At 40.5% G+C, this 16,481-nt stretch overlaps 1 protein-coding gene across 2 annotated transcripts in view; it reads left to right on the forward strand.

Annotated features, from left to right (window-relative positions):
* EFNA5 (ephrin A5) overlaps positions 1 to 16,094 on the forward strand; it is a 270,814-nt gene extending 254,720 nt beyond the window's left edge. The window contains exons 3-5 of one of the 2 annotated variants that reach the window (XM_014852977.3): positions 5,966 to 6,031; positions 6,426 to 6,506; positions 11,695 to 16,094. In XM_014852977.3, the coding sequence (XP_014708463.1) occupies positions 5,966 to 6,031; positions 6,426 to 6,506; positions 11,695 to 11,816 (269 nt within the window). In that variant the 3' untranslated portion in view covers positions 11,817 to 16,094. The remainder of the gene's footprint in view (positions 1 to 5,965; positions 6,032 to 6,425; positions 6,507 to 11,694) is intronic. The other variant, XM_014852978.3, reaches the window with a different exon arrangement.
* The last annotated feature ends 387 nt before the right edge of the window (positions 16,095 to 16,481 follow it).

Here is a 16,481-nt window from a genome sequence, read left to right on the forward strand (position 1 = left end):
CGAAAATTAGCTGTTGTGCTGCTTTTAAAAAAAGGCAGATAGCCACTTGCAAATTGTTGCTGGAATAGTCTTTCCTACCAAGAGGGTTGACTTTTGTTTTAAGACTTTTTTTGAAGGTCTGGTAACCATTTTCCAAGAAGTCCATATGGCTTTGGTTAATCTCTATCCTATTCCCACCACCACTTCTGTTCCCCACCCCCTACCCACATACACAAAATAGATTTTATTGATTCATTAAATTCTAGAAGATATTTTCAGTAGTACCATTTCTTTTAATGGACTTTACTTTCTCAGCATTTATTGTGAAAGGAATATTAATGCTTAATTCTACAGTCACCTGTCTAATTTGCATATATCTGTGTTGTATGTTAAACCACATGGAAACCAACACAGGAAAGCTGGGCTCTGCTAACAACTAATAGCCTATCTTTTCTTGTGACTTGCACAAATTGAGAAATATTGCCTCTGGCAAACATAATGGAAAACTGCATTTTTAATGCTCCCACACACACTCATTTCTTTAGAAAGAAGAAAGTGACTGACTATTCTTAAAAATAAAACTTTCCAAAGTACCCAGATTGACAAGGGACACAGAAAAAGAGAAGGATTTTGGCTTTTGGAATGAAGATTTGGGGATGAATAAGGTTAGGCAGAGGTGTTAAATTTGACTAGTGAGTACAGCATTGGGCCTAAAAATGCGAAAAAAATATTAATACGAGAGTCTCTTGCCTCTCCTGCTAAACTTACAGTTCTTCATGAAGAAGAAGTTTTGTTACCTTGATTACTTTTGAGTTGCTTGAAGTCTCATAATGTTTGTATTTAATTTGATAGTCTGTGTGAAAGATAATTGATGGGAGTTTTTTGATGCAAAGAGAAGGTTTGACTTATTATTAAAGTCCTTTATTTGAGGTGTTTTTAAGCTCACTTTTATATTCTATTTCTCATATCTGAGGAAAGGATTCCCTCTTATGATTTAAGTTTACATTTCATATCAGAGCTCATTTCGGTTCACCCAGCAATTTGGAGTTAAAGTGAGACATCACGCTAATTGCAAGGAACAGCACAGGTTGGCTACATTAGCAAAAACAAACTAAGTGGCATGGGAAGGAAAATGAAAAACAGTTTCTAAATGCTGGAGTGAAAACAAATAGATACGTCTTGTGGTATTTCTTTAGCAGCAGTTTATAATTACCTCTCTTCAAGGCTTGTTTTAAGTGGACTGTAACAGTAGCTTGAAAAGTAAACTAGTAAGGGATCCAGTTGTTTAGACATGGCAGCAGAGTAAGGAAGGAGCCGCTCTGTGGGAACAAGGGCAGGCAGTCCTTTAGCGGAATCCGCTCCAGTGCCTTAGGCCTCAGGTCTGAAGTTGGCTGTCGGAAGCCTTTGACTACACAGAGTTGTTTGTATCCAGCATTGTGTCAATTAGCTCTTGAGTAACAAATGCCCTCAAACTTTGTGGCTAAGACAAAATTTATTATTTCAGTTTCCCTGGGTCAGGAATCCAGGGGCAGCTTGACTGGGTCCTCTGGGTCTGAGTCTCTTACAAGGCGACAGTTATTTCAAGGCTCAGCTGAGAAGAAGAATTTACTTTCTAGCTCACTCATGTGATTGTTAGCCCGATTCAGTTCTTTGTGGCATCAGTTCCTTGCGCTCTCTTGGCTGGAAGTCTCCCTCAGTTCCTTGCCACGTGGGCCTCTCCACTGAGAATCTCACAATGTGGCATCTTGCATCATGAGCAGGAGAGAGAGAGCTAGCAAGGAAGAAATCACAGCCTTTTACAACATAGTCACAGAAGTGACATCCCATCACTTTTTCTGTAGTCTCCTTGTTAGAAGCAGGAAACTGGGCCCAGCCCACTCACAAGGGGAGGGGCACACACAAAGGCACACATACAAGGAGGTGGACATCATTGAAACCAGGTCAGAAGCTGCCTACCACAAGCATGGTGTCAGTATTCCCTTGCCATGTCCAACTGATAGGCCTGTAGTGAATTGTGACATGAATATTACGTGTACTGGCAATGCTAAATGTAGCTTTTGAAAGTACTGATACAGGGGCACTGAATGTGGTCCCCCTTACGTATCAGATTGGCTGGTAAGTGCTGAATGGTGCTCACCTGAGCCCCGGGAGACCAAGGAAGCAGGTTTTCAGGAATGGCTGAAGGTAGGGCCTCTGCCTGAGGTCATGGAACAAAGTGAAGATTAGCAGCCTTCGTGGCCTTATTGGCATGATACTCTAAACACAGAGAACCAGAGGGCCCCTGATTATATTTCATTATGTGTTGTAAGGTTTTGATTGGTACCTTGCAGATCATTAGGGGGAAGGGACCCTATGGGTTGATTTATAAAGTTGCTATTAAGATCATGGAATGGGAGGTTGTGCTTGTTTTAATGGTCCCCACACCCCTACTCCCAATTTCCTGACTCCAAACGTACATTTTCAGCAATAAACCAAGTAGAAGGATATGAATTTGGATTATGTGACAAATGTTTAAAACATGAGTTGAATTTCTCATTTTACTTTCACAAATTCTTTTAGAAAATCCATGTATTTTTATAGCAAGTGTTCAGATCTAAGTTTTCTTTACCTCTTGCAGGTTAATTCCTCTTTTTGGTTGCTAAAGCTGCGATTTGGGAACTTAGGAATGAAATGTTTTAATTCTTTTGTCCCAGTTGCTATTGGTTGGCTTCCAGAGGACCTGTAAAGCCTTGATAAAATTCCCTCTGATAAACATGTCTGGGACACCCTCACGCTCCCAGACACAGCTGACTCTGTACCCAAAGCTGTGCTGGCCAATTCTTGCAGACCTTGGTGATCACATGGGTTCTTCCTTGTGCCCTAAACTGTGGTACATATTTATGCCCCCAGCTGGAGTTAAGCATAGTACGAGGACAGGAAATTCGTCTTGTACATCTTTGCATCCACAGCACCTAATAGGGTAGCTGGCACATAGTAGGAATTTTGAAAGCATTTGAATGGATGGGTGAAGCTGCAGTAATATATAATACATCTTAGTGATTATTCACCATCAGTTTTCATATGTTCAAGATTAATTTTCTAAAAGCAGCATGAGAACTTGTATATAAATTTTGTTTTAACTAAGATAAAGATAGTGTTGGTCATTATAAAGTGATGTGTCTCTAGAATCATGGGGATTAATAGTGTCTACCTCCTGACAAAAGCCAGGCACATTTTTAAATTTTTACTCCCTCATGTCTGTCTTCAATTATTTTGCTCATAATTGATCCTAAAAGGATTTTCTTCATCAATTTACTTGTGTGAATATTACATTTTTCAACTCCTGTGTTATTGTGTGTTTTTAATGCTCAATTCTCTGCTTTTTGTTTGCTTGTGACTAGTAAAGCACTTTTATATTACCTTATATCTTCAAATATTACTAATAATTGTCGCTATTTGTAAGTGGCCTAAAGACGTCCTACATTTGTCAGCTAAGGGATTGTAGGGTTAAGAAACCCAGAACATAATGTAGAATAAAGCCACAGACTCACTTTTTTAAACAAACCTTGCATAAAAAATTGAGTTTTTCCTGATATATAAAAAGTTTTTATGCTTTTTGATTTTATTTTTGTTTTTCAACATAACAGGTAAGGAACTCATGTTATACTGACCTAGCAAGGTACACCCTCTCAGATTGGTTAAGCATTTACTTCATGAGCTCAGGTCAGAGGTTGTGGAATCAACTGATGTAACGTCATCTGCATAGTGTACTCACATTATATGGTTATAGTCTTTGTTCATTAATTTTTCTAAGGATTAGAGTATGGTAGTCAAACAATATCATAAGGTGTCAGTCATGTTATCATTGTTACGGCTTTTCTGGTGATAGGAGATGAGGAAGTAATGGAGAAGTTTGATGGGGAAGAGAGGTTTTTATTTTATGTAAATAGAAGCACATTTTGTATTCTTAATGCACAGAAGAATGTAACTCACCCAGTAGCTAAGGCTACTTGTCCCTCTTTGAGAACTGGCGAGTGAACTCTCTTCAGTATTTCCTGGACAGCTTATCTTTTGTTGCTGTTTAGTTATTCCAGTGTGCCCTACAATGATTTTTATGTCCTGGATTTATACGATTTCTCCTGCATGTAAATCTGAAAGACCTGTACTACAAACTCCAAGAAGTTCCCACAGTAAAACAATTAAACATTAGGTCCTACCTTGAGCCTGTCACATCTTGCTGTCTCATTGGGAAAATCAGTTATTACATGTGGCAAATCAGGGCCACGAGGCTCATAGTGAGTTCATCTCAGCTCACATATCCATAGAACAGCAGTGTGAATATCCGTGTGTCACCTTTTCACACCACCTCTCATGAATAAGACAAAAACTATCTCAAGAACTTAGGTTTTTCTAATGAATTGGAGTCACCTACGTGCACTGTGTTTGTGACATGCACATTTGCAGTTGGGGTCCACAGGAAGGACACCATTTCCTGGATCAAACCACAGAGTGCAAATACTGTGCCCTAAGTAACACACTAGTTACTGTAAATGTCAGGAGAGGGAGTTTTTCCGACTTTGATTTAATGAAAGCCTACAGCCAAGCCAGCTGTTAGCACTTCTTAACTGCTTGTCAGAGCGAACAGGGGACATGGGGAGGGCCGAAAACATCTTTTCTGTATACTTTTGTCCTAGAATTAAAAGAGTTTTCAACAGGTGTTGAATAGCGACACTAGGGGTCCTTTACAGCTTGATGTCTTTTAGGTGGTGAATTTCTAAGTTTTCCTCCAGGACGTGGATATGGAGTTACATGAGGAGATCCGTGTAAAATTAGTTTGGAATTTGCATCTCGAATCCTCTCACTTGCAAAATAAGCGTTTTAGTTTTCTGGGCTCCCCATGAAGAATCATAAAAGACAAAAATAAAAAAGAGGGAAGGCATACCAAACATCAGTCCTCTCTCCGTCACTGAGGATATTACCAAACTAATTGTAAGCCATGTGTGTTTTGATTGATGTCATCTGCTTTTTCTGAACAAAGAAACCACTTGAAGCAAACACATAAGGAGCAAAGTATGCAAGCACTCATTTCTGTAATTTTTGTCATTTCTAGAATGCATTAGTAAACATATGTGACTGTTAAGGGTCTTACCACCCTTGGAAATCCCTTTGACATTATGCTGTGTGCACTGAGGAGAGATAATCTTACAAATGCAGGGAAAGTTTACAGCCTTATTATCTTGAAGAGGAGAAGAAAGTTTCTTCCTCAAATGATTTATAACTTGAAACATGTTGTCATGTTTTGGTAAGCCCACTTTATTAATTCCATCCTTCTCTGTGGCAAATTTTTAAAAATAAATGTACCATTGCAACATAGTACTTTCTCAATAGCATATTGTACTTATAATAGCATGAGGGAAGTTGCTGGGCTCAGTTTAGTCATATAGAATGCAGAGCCAAGTTCTGAGTAAAACCTCTAATTGAATTACCTGCAAAGCACTGACAGACAGGCTTTCAGGACAGACAAAGCTTTGCTTTCCCCAGCAGAAACAGGTCATGTTTAAGTTGGCCTCGTAACTGGCTGTTATTGGTTCTTGCCAGCACTTTCACCTTGGGCTCCGGTGGGCCCCTTTTCCTGCCGGAGAGGAGGAGGAGCTCTCTGAAAGCAGGAGGGCTCAAGCATTATCTTCTTATTTTAAAGAAAATTGATAACAGATCAAGTTAAATGGAAGAGCCTTTGAAATAAAAATCTAAAGTATTTTTCTGTAGATTACCAGCATTCTTGCATCATTCTTTCTTTATTGTATTGAAAACAGAAGATAGGGATGGCCCTTTCTATAGCAGTCTGTATCAATCTGAAAAGCACTTTTGTTTTAACTTCTGGGAAGAATTAGAGTCTGCTCCCGTTGTTCAGCAAAGAATGTATTGGAGACCACTTGCATTTGGAAGTGAAGAGTAATCTGTCGTTCTCTCCTTTCTCTCTTGCTCTCTCTTTTTGTCTTATCCACAGCCTCTGCAATCCCAGATAATGGAAGAAGGTCCTGTCTAAAGCTCAAAGTCTTTGTGAGACCAACAAGTAAGTTCCCTAGAATGAGCTTCAGAGGGCGGCTTCACGGCGCATGCTTTATTGTATGGTCTGGTTCACAGCGGTAAAACTTTTTTTACTGTTAAATCCTGTGTGGTATCTGTTTTGTATATCAACATCCATGTTTTAGTTTTCATCATATTTTTTCTCATTCTTCATGATGCTTTTATTTGAAGTACACAGCAGTTGCTAACTTGTTGTTTCTTAGACTGTTGTATGGGCACAGCAAAGGGGAACAATATTGGCATTTGGATACATGCCAGTGATTGTAAAACAATCTACATCAATAAAAGGAAAAAATAGAGAGAAAGAAAAAAAGAAAGAAACGGGAGTTGAAGGGTGTCTTCACTAACATATTTGGCTGTTATCTCTATTTTTGTTATAGATAGCTGTATGAAAACTATAGGTGTTCATGATCGTGTTTTCGATGTTAACGACAAAGTAGAAAATTCATTAGAACCAGCAGGTTAGTATGCTTAGAGAATCTCTTTTAACAAATGCATCTCTCTCTGGTGCTTCAGTACTTTTTTTCCTTTCTTCCCTCCGCATGTTTGCATGTTATAGTTGCTCTGCTTTTGCTCATTGCTAGTAATGCTAATATTATTTATATTCTTCCTCATTCCTCCAGTATCTCTGTGTAGTGCATGGTAGATAAAATATGACTTTTCTTTTTTGGGCATGGGTTTGATATAATGCGGTATCCTGATATAGAGGCCCCATCAGAATGCTAAAATCTCACTCCTTTTTACCATATCTTCCGAGCATGCTGGTGACTCACTGTGAATATTAATGGATCTGTTTTCATATAAGACAGAAGAAATTTCTATTGTATATGCTTATAAAATTTTTTTATATTATGTCCAAATCTATGGATAAAAGTAATAGGACTATTGCACAAAATAGCAACGAATTCAACATATTCAGTTTTCTCTAGAAATTCACATGCATCATTGGACTGATCTAAAGAACTTCATTTTATTTCAAATATTATTTGGGCTGTTGTCAATAGCAGTTGGTCTGGAGAAGTATAATCATGTTGCCTCCTAACGCCACAAATTCACACACCTGCTGCTCCCACAAATGTGTCAGTAGTCTGTTGAGCCAAAATAAGTATTAAAGACTAATAAATTTTTTCTACTAGTAGCTTCCACACACCCAAACTTTCCCATCACAGTGAAGAAAAGTAAAACCCACAAAAGCACTCAGTGAAGCATTTACACTGTAGCATAGCGCAGATAATGTAAACCACTTGGTTTTCAATTCAATCTGGCTATTTAATGCACCTAGATTGAGTGTGAGAGGTGGGCGCCCTCTAGCCATGGTTCGCTGAGGAGTGTGCCTCGATGCCCCTGTATACTTGCCTTCCTGTTCTTTCCTTTCCTCCTCCCACTATTGAAGATCTTCACTGGTTTCCTTACCCGTCTCCCATGACCATCTCAAAGTTAAGGGAAATAAAATTATTTTCTCTTCACAGAAAGATGTGAGCCCCCTTATGCAAACAGAGGCTTTTTATTTCATCTGTTTTCACTAGGACTTCTCTTTCTTATGGTCCTAGAAATTAAAGTGTTGTGAGGTCCACTTTCTCCTTTGAGTATTGTTATGGGGACTTACTTACGGTCAATGAGCCTTAGGGAAACTTACCTGAGTAAATACGGTGCCTCAGGACATACAATAGCTTTCACGTTGTACCTGACAGGAAGAGTTAGGTTCTTTTCCCCAAGCATTCTTGTTTTTCTGAGGCAGGCAACCTACCCAGAGCACAAATGAGAGTTGTGTACAATAAGTGCTCTCAGAGGCCTTAGTGGCTCCCCAGGGATCAGTTAGCCGCTTTAGAAAGTTGCAAGCAGTGAGTGCTGACATGGAGACATTTTAATTGTGTCCTGGAAATCTGGAAGCATTATTGTGGCTTTTCAAGGTACCAGACTCCTCACAAGCTTGAGAACTTGGGCCATCATAGGACCTGTGAGTTAGAGGGTCTCTCTTTTAAAAACCAGAGTCTACACTCTTCCTTTTACGACTGAGACTTGGCCAAGGCCACACATCATTTTAGAGACAGATGCAGGTTTAATATTCAGATCTCTCAACTCTCATTCCAACATTAGTATAAAAGTAGGATTCTGTTACCGTCACTAGATATACAGATGTTCAGAAAGAGAACTTTACTCTTTTGACTTTAGTCAGTCACATGTAAAATGACTGGCAGAGTTAGGCAGGTTATAAACATAAGTTAGCCTGAATTACGATTTTTTAATGCACATTGTTACAGAATATAGACATACCTTTCCAATCTTTTTTTCCAGGTAAATTACACTGCCTATCAAGAAAGCAAGAGGCTGTTTAGAAACATAACAGATTGCATGTTTTTCTTTGATAATGAAGAGGCACAGTGAGGACTGTTCTGACGTTAGGAAAATTACCTTTGAATTCAACTAATGATAAAATGCAAGATATTAAGCTATATTCATACATGAGCATATTTAACTGTCTTTGGGGAAATAGGCCTTTTTTACTGAGCATTTAAAATCCATGATGACCCCAAATCTATGCACATATAACTGATGGAAATTGCAAAAGTTTGACAGAATGTAATCAGTGTGTGTGTGTCTGTGTGTGTTGGGGAGTGGACATGCTTAAGTGTACATCCAGGAAAAAAATCCTTGAGTCAGTCATGACTATATTTAAGGGCTTTCTGATGAGCACCTTCACTAAAAAAGTAAGACAAGGTTGAGCTACGATCCCGGGCTGTATGAATGTAATCATAAATTTGAGTACTTCACCATATTCCTTAGAAAATTCAGTCAGACTTGAGGCTCTGCACCACTGTGTGGAGTGGTCGAGTGTAGACCCAGACTTTATGAATCCGGCAAGCCTGAAAGGATTCCACTGCATGTTCTCGGCAATGTGTACTAATTCACCTGTCTTTGGAATGTATTTGTCTTTTTTGTTTGCTTGCACACTCTGCCTGCCAGTTTCCTATCATCAGGGACACAGGATGATCTCAGGGCAGACATATGCCACATAATATGCTCCAAAATATTGCTAGTGTTCTCTCAGTTAACCATTGAAGCCCTCATGTTGTGGAATCCTGCAGCCAGGAGGCAAGACTTGATTTGGCTTCTGAAGAGGACTATTTCTTCTTCCAAGCCACATTCACTGTTAGAAGTGTTAGAAATTCTCTCCTGTTTAGGTGTAATTTCCATTGGGACAGATTTTACTTATGAATTCCTCCTTAGAATTCTGAAATTGCTCATATTTACCCAAAAACTTACCAGTTTCTCATTTTGCTTCTTGGGGGCCAACATCTCCCAACTTTGAGGCCCTATTTTAATCAAAAGATGCCTCATAGAATCCTGAGCCAGGACCAGCATGTTGCAGGGAGAAGAGAAAAATCGTGATGCCCTAATAGGACAGATTTTCCCCTTTGAGGACAAGACAGTATTTATTGGTTGGTTGCTTAGAAGAAGGCTGATTCCAAAGATTGTCTATGATTAGTGAACTGAAAGGCACATTGAGCCTCATGCTTCGCGTATATGAAAAACAAAAGCTTTCTTCTCAGTGTCCTGCAAGGTCCATTCACCGTGTTTTGTGCTCCGTGGGCCTAGAGCAATGGAAAGTCGTCACTGAGCAGCCTGCAGGGACGGCGAGGCTGGGCTCCTTCAAGCTCATACTGAGCTCATACCTGAGTGTGACCTGGGTACCTTTTATCAGTCCACTTCCAAACTTTACAAGGAAGAGGATTGGGTAATTAATATGTTAGCAAAAATAAGGTGGAGAAAAACTCTGTAGCTGATGTAATTTCAGGTATATAAATACATGTGGTATGTCAAAATGAACTCTGGAATCCTCAGGGTTTATGGTTCTGTCACAGTTGAGCCTGCAGTACGCTATTGCTCTGATTGACAACATATTGGTACTCTTCAGAAAGTGATTTGGATTTTAATATCAGGGCTATTCAGGGCATTTATGTCTACCACTTGTTAACTATGGATTTAATATCATTGCAAGGCTGAGAAAGAGCAGAGAAAAGAGAAGAGTCCACAGTAATCGGCTCTACCATGGGGGGCTTTATATTTTCCTCTGCGTTCGTTGAACTTCCCATTCTTGCTTCCTAACCTTTTCTAGTCTCCAAAGCTAATAGGCACTCCATGCAGGTTTGCTGAGGTCCAGGAGAGGGGAGCAAATTTGACGCAGAGACGCAGCCGCTTCTCGGTGAGGCCAGGCTGAAATGATAGGAACCCTCCAGGGCAGAAGACTCAGCGCGGAGAAGACATGTTTCTCAGCTCATATTGGGAAGGAATGTGACGTACAGGGACATCGCACATGACCATATCTGAAGCAGGGGCCAGCCTGTGAGCCTGAAAAGTGGCCACTTTAGGACAAATAATACTCTACCCAGTGAAGAAAAAGCATCCTTATTGTGACATGTTGTGGTGTGTGAAAATATAAATGAGTTTAAAATAACTGATAATCCATGAAGGGGTTCTAGGTGAGTCATTCAGGGCTTATCCTTCAAGGTCTACAAAACCGAGAACACTAGAGTCTCACTCGTTACCGTTCTTTCTGATTGACCATTGAACAAACCCAAGATGGCAATTGCTGAGCTCCCACAGGAAGGTCCCCTGATGCTGAAAGCCCACTGTTGGCTCCAAGAACATGTAGTTCAGAGATCACTTAGGCCAAAAGCACAAGTTAGGTCAGGTGGAAAGAAGAAGACAGGCAACACTAGAGCATAGCATGGCGCATAGGCAAGCCGCCAATCTATCTTTGGGTACTAATTGCTGCAAAGTTCCATTTCAAAGTTAAGTCTGTTTATCATGTAGATCAGGAAGGCCATCCAAAGTCAGAGGCGGCCTCATAGAAGACTTTATAGCTAAATAAAAGAAGGTTACCACACTTAATCCATTTTATTTAGAGGAAAATTTGCATCCACACTGATCATTCATGTGCCAAGCTTCAGCCTGATAAAAGTAAAAATAGTCAAGTTCAAGTAATTTAATCCTGGAGATACCAGGTTTGTAATGGTTAATAGCACCATAATTGATTCCTAATTATAGGCACACCAGTGGGCGCCAGTTTATTGAGGCTTAGTGGGCATTATGTATAGTTTATTTAAAATGCTGTTGTTTTGGCATTTAATTTTTCATATTTAAAAAGTCATCTAGGTATCCAACAACCAGGCATTCAGTACTAATCCTATGAAACTGCTAAAAAGAAGAAAATGGGCAGCCCCTTCTGGTTAACCACTAATATGCCAACATAACTGCACCCCTCCACCCCCGGCCCGAACATGTCACTTGCTTCTCCATGGCATCTTGGGTTTAGAAGTTACATTCAGGTACGTCAGGTTTGTGCAAAGTGCCTCTGACTGCCAGCGAACCAAAGTAGCTTACATGCCAAAGGTTACAGTATGTGCACAATTTTTCCCCTCCATTTTTAAGGAAAGTACTAATATTGCTGAGAAAGTCCAATTTTCTCTGCCTCTCCTTTGTTTGCTGTAAATAATGAGTGATTATGCAGACATGAAAGTCAATGGTGGCACAAGGTTCATTACCCTACTTTGCAGAGGGTGGCGAGGTCTGTTAACAGCAGGCTGCTGCAAGAGCGTTATTAAGGATGTGAAATCTCATTGGAATGTGTGCTTTCTATTTGAACAGATGACACCGTACATGAGTCAGCCGAGCCATCCCGCGGCGAGAACGCGGCACAAACACCAAGGATACCCAGCCGCCTTTTGGCAATCCTACTGTTTCTCCTGGCGATGCTTTTGACATTATAGCACAGTCTCCTCCCGTCACCTGTCACAGAAAACATCAGGGTCTTGGAACACCAGAGATCCACCTAACTGCTCATCCTAAGAAGGGACTTGTTATTGGTTTTTTTGGCAGATGTCAGATTTTTTTCTTTCTTTCAGCCTGAATTCTAAGCAACAACTTGGGGACAGTGGGGGGGGGGCTAAAGTAGTTGCTGCCCCCCTCATCCCACCTTCCCCCCAGCCCTTACCCCTGACTTCTCTCCCCTCTTCCAAATTAAATGGACTCCAGATGAAAATGCCAAATTGTCGTAGTGACACCAGTGGTCGTCAGCTCCTGTGTATTCTCCTCTAAGAGCTCACCTCCGTTAGCTCACTGTCAGCCGTACGTGGACAAGGAAGAATAGTGGCAGATGCAGCCGGTGATGCCGAGGCCCAGGAGGGTTTTACTCTCCCATACAATATTTATGCCTTCTCATTCAGAACTGTAAGATGATCGTGCAGGGCATCATGTCACCATGTCAAGTCCAGAGGGGAGGTATTAAGAATAGATATAATATTACACCATTTCCTCTAGGAGTATATAAATGAACGGCTTCTAAAAGGTTGAGACACTGGTTTTCTTAAGATAACTGTCTTAAAGCATTCTTGACAGCAAAACCTGTGCTCCGTACAAGAAGCCTTTTTTCCAGGAGGCGGGTCAGGTGGCGGAATGCTAGCACAGAGAAGTGTGAAGACAGAGACAACTAGGTTTAGTGGGGGTGCGTATGTGTGAGTGCCTCTAATATTTTTGGTGACTGGGCAGTGCACACCAGATTTTTCTTTCCTTTGAATACAGATCACCATGGTGCTACAACTTTTTTTTTTTTTTTAAAAACTCAAAGAGGCATTTTTATGAATAAAGTGACCTTCCCCAAGGCTGACAAGCCAGGGTTGATGCGTGTATAATGGAATAGCTTTGGATACTCCTCTGGGGGACAATACGTACCAAGGAAAGGATATCAGTGGCCCGAGGAGATGTGATTTGGCTTTGCTGGAGCGCCAGTGTGCTGTGGCCTTTCCCCGACTCCCACCCTAGTACCCACATTTTGCTCCACAGTCCACGATTACAGGGGCTCAGACACAAACCCCTGTCACCAGGAGAGTCAGTCAGCACTACTTGGGAGGGCTAAAGGGAAATTTGGAATAAAAATTCCAAAGTTTGGATAAAAAAATTCAAGTGTTGATTTTATATTCTTTCCCTTTCTGACACAGCCTGAAGCGTAGGGGGAACATGTGTTTATCTGTGGGAGATAAACAAGATGGAGTCCCAAAGACTTTAACAAAATATTTTTTTAAAAATCCACTAGAATAGAAAATACATTATTTAGATATACTTTATGCTGAGAGTGAGTATATATGCTTGTCCTATTTAAACTTGTGAGAAAAAGTGGTATCCCTTGATACATTTAGAAATATGGGGGCTATCTTGTTTCATTGTGGGGGTGGGGCAGAAGGAGAATAAACGCAGGATGACCCTGTTTAAGGAATCTTAGCATGGCCGACGAGGGACGTTTCCAGTTGATTATGAGGAAATGCAAGCCTTGGGGGTTTCTTCTGGCGAGGCTGTCACGAACTTTGAACTGCAAAGCCTAGACAGGGAAAAGTGTGAGACCAGTGGAAAAGAAATCTAGCCTTTTTGCTATTGCACGACATGTCAATAGAAACCATGCCTTTGAAAACAAAACAAATATAAATGCAATGACCATGTAAGATGTGAAAAATTGGAAGCATTCCAGCAAAATACGGATTTTTTATATATTTGTTTTTTAAAATGTATATGTAAAAAAAAAAGAGGGGTCATATTGTGGACAGACTATATGAATGGGAATTTGCTAAGAACTGTGAGCAGTTCTGAATTAGAAAAATATGTGAATTAAAGGCAGCTGTGAAGGTACTGCACCCTGGAGAGTTGTACACATGTTGAAATGTAATCTGGGCTTACCTGATCCGTTTGGAGTGGATGTTACTGCTGCGTCTGTTCACACTTGGAACCATGTGAGTGAGGTTGCCAGCCTCGCAGGTCCCCAACATCAGGAGCTTCTCTGGAGTGGCAGAGTCTTATCACAGAAGGCAGCCGCCACTTCACTGAAACAAAAGTTCACAGCATTAGATTCGTTTTTCCTTTAACTAATTATATGCTCAGTACTCTCAGTAATATCCAGTAAAACTTCTTTTTAGTAATAGTTACAGGCTTGTTGGTCCAGTGGGATGTGGGTAGGGGGAAAAAGATACCTTCTAAAATGGATCAATAGTCAGAACCAAAATAATACTGCATGTTCCATAGCCACAAGGAAATCAGAGGCTCCTGTAATGATTCCAGTTAGTCATATCTACATTAGCAATGCTACTTTCATTTAGAAACGGTGACTTCTGTGGTTTTTCTAGCATTTGTCTCTAACAAATGAAATAATTACTCATGGCCCTCCCTGCCATTGTCTTTCATTTTTCACAGTGAAATTAGACCCCTTTACTTCACCGTTGTGCCACTACAAACTAAGTAAAAAAAAAAAAAAAATAGCAAGACTATCCACATCAGTAGATAGTGCGCTTACCTACTTATAAGCGACGTAATTGTAGGTACTGCTTGCCATGGAGTTTTCAAGAAGATGATCGGTATCAGACAGTTTTCATCTTGTCCAAAAAGTGCTGGTGGCCTTTTGTGGTGGTGTTACAACCCTCTGGGGGCTTAGGAGGATGTCGATGCAACTTTGTAGCAGCTTTTAATTTCAAAAACTATTCAAAAGTCTGAAGGGCAGCCTTAGCCACCTCTCAGCCCCAGATAGTCAAACCCCCGCGACCTTTGCCCCTGGTTGCCAAGGGCTTTGCAACATGAAGCAGGGAAATAAGGATCTGTCTGTTTAGTGGATACCGTGTATCCTTTAATAGACCAGGTAACAGTTCGTGTTAGTTTAGGCTATTGTTTTGTACTGTACTTTCTTGGGTGGCAGAGGAAAGAAAAGTAAAACGTTAAAAAAAAAAAAAAAACTGCGTTCTTTAAATTCTGTATTATTAGCAACCTCTGTTGTATATAGTGTTTGATAATAAAGTATTAATTTGATTCTTATGTCTTTTGTAAGTGAGAACAATAGTCTTTCAGGATACAAAACATGCATTGAGGCTTTGAAACATCCAATGTATACGTGGCTGAGAAGAGTCACAAATGGCCAAAACACTGCTCCATACAGGACTCACGTGTGGTCATCGCCCTCCCAGTCTTAAGACTCCACCATCTTGGGACCTGGAACAACATGACGTTTTTGATCAATATTTTGTCCTCAATGTTTTCAAGGTCTGATGCTGGAGCCCTATGGTGTTTTTTTCTCCCCCCAGCATGTTGGTTTGAAAAGGTTTAGGGAATTTAGAAACGGTTCTGTACTTTGGTTTGGTTTTCTGTTTGTGGTGGTTTTCATAGACTGTTCATTTTTCCCCAGGAAGAGTCTTGCCAGTATCACGTGCAGCCCGTGCATGGGCAAAGTTGCAAACCAGCCCATTTAGGAAGGTTAAATGGGGGCTGTTTCCCTCTGTATCATTGTGAAAGAAGAGTCACACAGTACCTGTGGACTTTCAGGGACTTTGTTTTTCTCTGGTGCCTTAGCAACGGCAGCAGCCATTTTTATTAGTTTCCCCCAAATTAGAAAAACAGTTTTAAGTTCCTCCTCTCCATTCATTGCTCTCAGAGCTGTGGTCACTAGTTTTTCTTTTGAAAACCACCTCCACCAACACCCCCGTTTGCCTACACCCCCCTCCTTTATTTCTTATGTTTATTTTTTTGTCTCTCGCCTTCCTCCCATGCTTTATTTCCCTCAGAACCGTGAATGGGCAGGTCTGTCTCTGGTTTGGCATCACTGAGTTTTTCCCATGCATTTGCCCCAGAGCTGCTCGAATGTGAGACAAATCTCCCTACAATGGGCTTGCCCCCATTGTCTGTACAGTTTAATAGATGCTGGCATGTTGGAGGTTACCCATGAGTCAAAATCCGCTTTCCATGCTTACTCTTGACACCCCATTGAAGCCACTCATTGTGTGTGCGTCTGGGTGTGAAGTCCAGCTCCGTGTGGTCCTGTGCTTGTACTGCCCTGCTTTAAAGTTCCTTTGCACTTACTCATCGAGTGCTGTTTTGAAATGCTGACATTATATAAACGTAAAAGAAAATGTAAAAAAAAAAAACCCCACACACAAACAAACCCATACGATCTGTATTTGTATATCCACGTGTCCGTACAAGTATACCTAAATAAAAATTAAAGATTTTCATCATTTTAATTGGAGCCCTCCTTCTACTTCTTTGTTCCTTGAATGACGCCTTTATTTCAGGGGCTACTTGTACTCTGCTGATTTTTCAAAATCTTTGTGGACAGAAAAGATAATACGACACACACAAGAGAAGCCCTGAGCAGCTCAAAGAATGCAGGGTCAGAAATGCCCAAGTATCTAGGCACATTCCAGTTATTCTGATGAGAAAATGGGGAGATTTTAGCCTTGTCTCTGTATTTGAGCCTTAAAATAGGCTCTGTGACAAGCCCTGCGTCCTAAACAACTGTTAAATACAACCAGAGCTAAATACAAATTAAATTCTTTCACTTTACGCATGTTTTTCACTCCATCAAGAAAAAGACAAAACGGGCATTTTTTTCAGCAAACATCTTACAC

The sequence above is a fragment of the Equus asinus genome, chromosome 9 (assembly GCF_041296235.1).
Source record: "Equus asinus isolate D_3611 breed Donkey chromosome 9, EquAss-T2T_v2, whole genome shotgun sequence".
In the NCBI taxonomy this organism is placed as follows: domain Eukaryota; kingdom Metazoa; phylum Chordata; class Mammalia; order Perissodactyla; family Equidae; genus Equus; species Equus asinus.